The sequence below is a fragment of the Oryzias melastigma genome, linkage group LG9 (genome assembly GCF_002922805.2).
Source record: "Oryzias melastigma strain HK-1 linkage group LG9, ASM292280v2, whole genome shotgun sequence".
NCBI classification, from domain to species: Eukaryota; Metazoa; Chordata; class Actinopteri; order Beloniformes; family Adrianichthyidae; genus Oryzias; species Oryzias melastigma.
This window is the reverse complement of record NC_050520.1, coordinates 188,681-191,355: the sequence shown is the minus strand read 5'-3', so window position 1 is coordinate 191,355 and position 2,675 is coordinate 188,681. Positions and strand designations below refer to the sequence as shown.

The 2,675-nt window shown below is 51.7% G+C and overlaps 1 protein-coding gene across 1 annotated transcript in view; it reads left to right on the top strand.

Annotated features, from left to right (window-relative positions):
* mfsd14bb (major facilitator superfamily domain containing 14Bb) overlaps positions 1–2,675 on the top strand; it is a 10,182-nt gene that overhangs the window by 6,339 nt on the left and 1,168 nt on the right. The window contains exons 6-11 of the mRNA XM_024265318.2: positions 764–982; positions 1,630–1,743; positions 1,820–1,891; positions 2,030–2,142; positions 2,221–2,318; positions 2,519–2,658. Of these exons, the coding sequence (XP_024121086.1) occupies positions 764–982; positions 1,630–1,743; positions 1,820–1,891; positions 2,030–2,142; positions 2,221–2,318; positions 2,519–2,658 (756 nt within the window). The remainder of the gene's footprint in view (positions 1–763; positions 983–1,629; positions 1,744–1,819; positions 1,892–2,029; positions 2,143–2,220; positions 2,319–2,518; positions 2,659–2,675) is intronic.

The following is a 2,675-nucleotide window of genomic DNA, read 5'->3' as shown; positions in this document are numbered from 1 at the left end:
TTTTATCTATCAGCTTCAGTGTTTTTTATCCATCAGCTTCAGTGTTTTTTTTCCATCAGCTTCAGTGTTTTTAACTATCAGCTTCAGTGTTTTTTATCTATCAGCTTCAGTGTTTTTTATCTATCAGCTTCAGTGTTTTTATCTATCAGCTTCAGTGTTTTTATCTATCAGCTTCAGTGTTTTTTATCTATCAGCTTCAGTGTTTTTTATCCATCAGCTTCAGTGTTTTTATCTATCAGCTAGTGAAGGGTAGCCAGGATGGGGGTGATGTGGTCCCTCTTACGCTCCAACCAGAACCCGAGCTGCAGCGTTCTGGACCAGCTGGAGACGTGAGAGACCAGGCCAAATTCAGCTCCAGTTATTTTAAAGCTATTGATGGTTAAGATGTGTGTTTTACCTCCAGTTTATACATGACCTGATTAGTCGACTAATCGGTTATTAGTCGACTGTTAAAATAATCGTTAGGGAGAACCACTGATGTAAAGGTTCTACAGACGCTCCTGAGGAACCAGAGAGCAGATAGTGGTCCATGAGGACTTCAGAAGTCTTCGATCAGTCTGGAGGTGAGCAGAAGATCAGCTTAGATTACACATCAAAGCTGTTTCTGTGATTTCCTTCGGAGAGAAGTCGACTATTTACGGAGTTCAAAGGATTTCCAAACGTTTCAGTGTTGGATCAGTTCACGGTTCTCTGCAGCCAAAGCAGAAGGTGCCGAGTCATGCTGGTCAGTCCTCCACCTCTGACCTCGGTGTCTCCGCCTCAGGTGTCGGCCACCTTCGCAGCCAGCCTGGTGACCAGCCCGGCCATCGGCGCCTTCCTGTCGGCCAAGTACGGGGACAGCCTGGTGGTGCTGGTTGCCACGGTGATTGCTGTGGTGGACATCGCTTTCGTGTTCTTCGTGGTCCCGGAGTCGCTACCGAACAAGACCCGGCTGTCGTCGTGGGGGTTCCCCATCTCCTGGAAGCAGGCCGACCCCTTCGCCGTGAGTCTGACCAGATTTCTAAACGCTCGTCACGTTTCTGTTCATGACGGCGTCTGAGGGTCCATCAGAACTCCAGCACCAAATCAAGCAGGAGAGACACCTTCACCTGTCCTTCTCTCACCTTCACCTGTCCATCTCTCACCTTCACCTGTCATTCTCTCACCTTCACCTGTCATTCTCTCACCTTCACCTGTCATTCTCTCACCTTCACCTGTCATTCTCTCACCTGTCATTCTCTCACCTGTCCTTCTCTCACCTTCACTTGTCATTCTCTCACTTTCACCTGTCATTCTCTCACCTGTCATTCTCTCACCTTCACTTGTCATTCTCTCACCTTCACCTGTCATTCTCTCACCTTCACCTGTCCTTCTCTCACCTTCACCTGTCATTCTCTCACCTGTCCTTCTCTCACCTTCACTTGTCATTCTCTCACCTTCACCTGTCCTTCTCTCACCTTCACCTGTCCTTCTCTCACCTTCACCTGTCATTCTCTCACCTGTCATTGTCTCACCTTCACCTGTCATTCCCTCACCTTCACCTGTCATTCTCTCACCTGTCCTTTTCTCACCTTCACCTGTCATTCTCTCACCTGTCATTCTGTCACCTTTACCTGTCCTTCTCATGGCGTTGTTCTGGTTTCCCCACAGTCTCTGCGGCGAGTTGGAAAGGACACGACCGTCCTGCTGATCTGTGTCACCGTCTTCCTGTCCTACCTCCCTGAGGCTGGACAGTACTCCAGTTTCTTCCTCTACCTGAAGCAGGTGAGACACTCGCAGCAGGTAGAAGCTTTAGGATCTGCAGTGCCTGACTCCTTGGGTGGGCGGGGCTCTGTTTCAGGTGATCGAGTTCTCTCCTGAAGCTATAGCTGCCTTCATCGCCATGGTGGGAATCCTCTCCATCGTTGCACAGGTACGCTCCATCAGCTGCTGAGCGTCTGCAGGGCTCTTCTTCACACAAGTTCTGGACCATGCTGGATCCTCCGCGGCTGGACCGGACCTCCGGAGGTTCTGGATCCTCTGACCGTCTGTTTGTGCTCTCCTCCATCAGACCCTCCTCCTCGGCGTTCTAATGAGGACCATCGGGAACAAGAACACGGTTCTGCTGGGTCTGGGCTTTCAGCTGCTCCAGCTGGCCTGGTACGGGTTCGGCTCGGAGCCGTGGTGAGTCGGCGTTGTGAGGGGGCGGAGTCGTCTGTTCCCTGGACGCCATTTTCATCGTTTGTATCTCCGTTCCTGCAGGATGATGTGGGCTGCAGGAACGGTGGCAGCCATGTCCTCCATCACCTTCCCAGCAGTCTCTGCTCTGGTGTCGCACAGCGCATCACATGACCAGCAAGGTGAGGCCGGCAGCAGCTTCTGTTACTCACAGGTGGAGCCAGGAGGTTTGGTCTGATGTGTGAAGGAAATGTGGTTTGACCTCTGCAGCTTCCTGATGACACGCTCTGCTAACCCAATGCGTCTGGGTGTGTTTGTGTGTTTGTGTGTTTGTGTGTATGTACATGTGTTTGTGTGTGTGTGTGTGTCTCCGTGTGTCCAGGTGTGGCTCAGGGAATGATCACGGGTATCCGCGGTCTCTGTAACGGTTTGGGTCCGGCTCTTTACGGATTCATCTTCTTCCTCTTCAATGTGGAGCTCAGTGAGTTGCCGTCGGCTGAAGGAAGACCCTCGACCATGGAGGTACCCCCCCCCCCCCC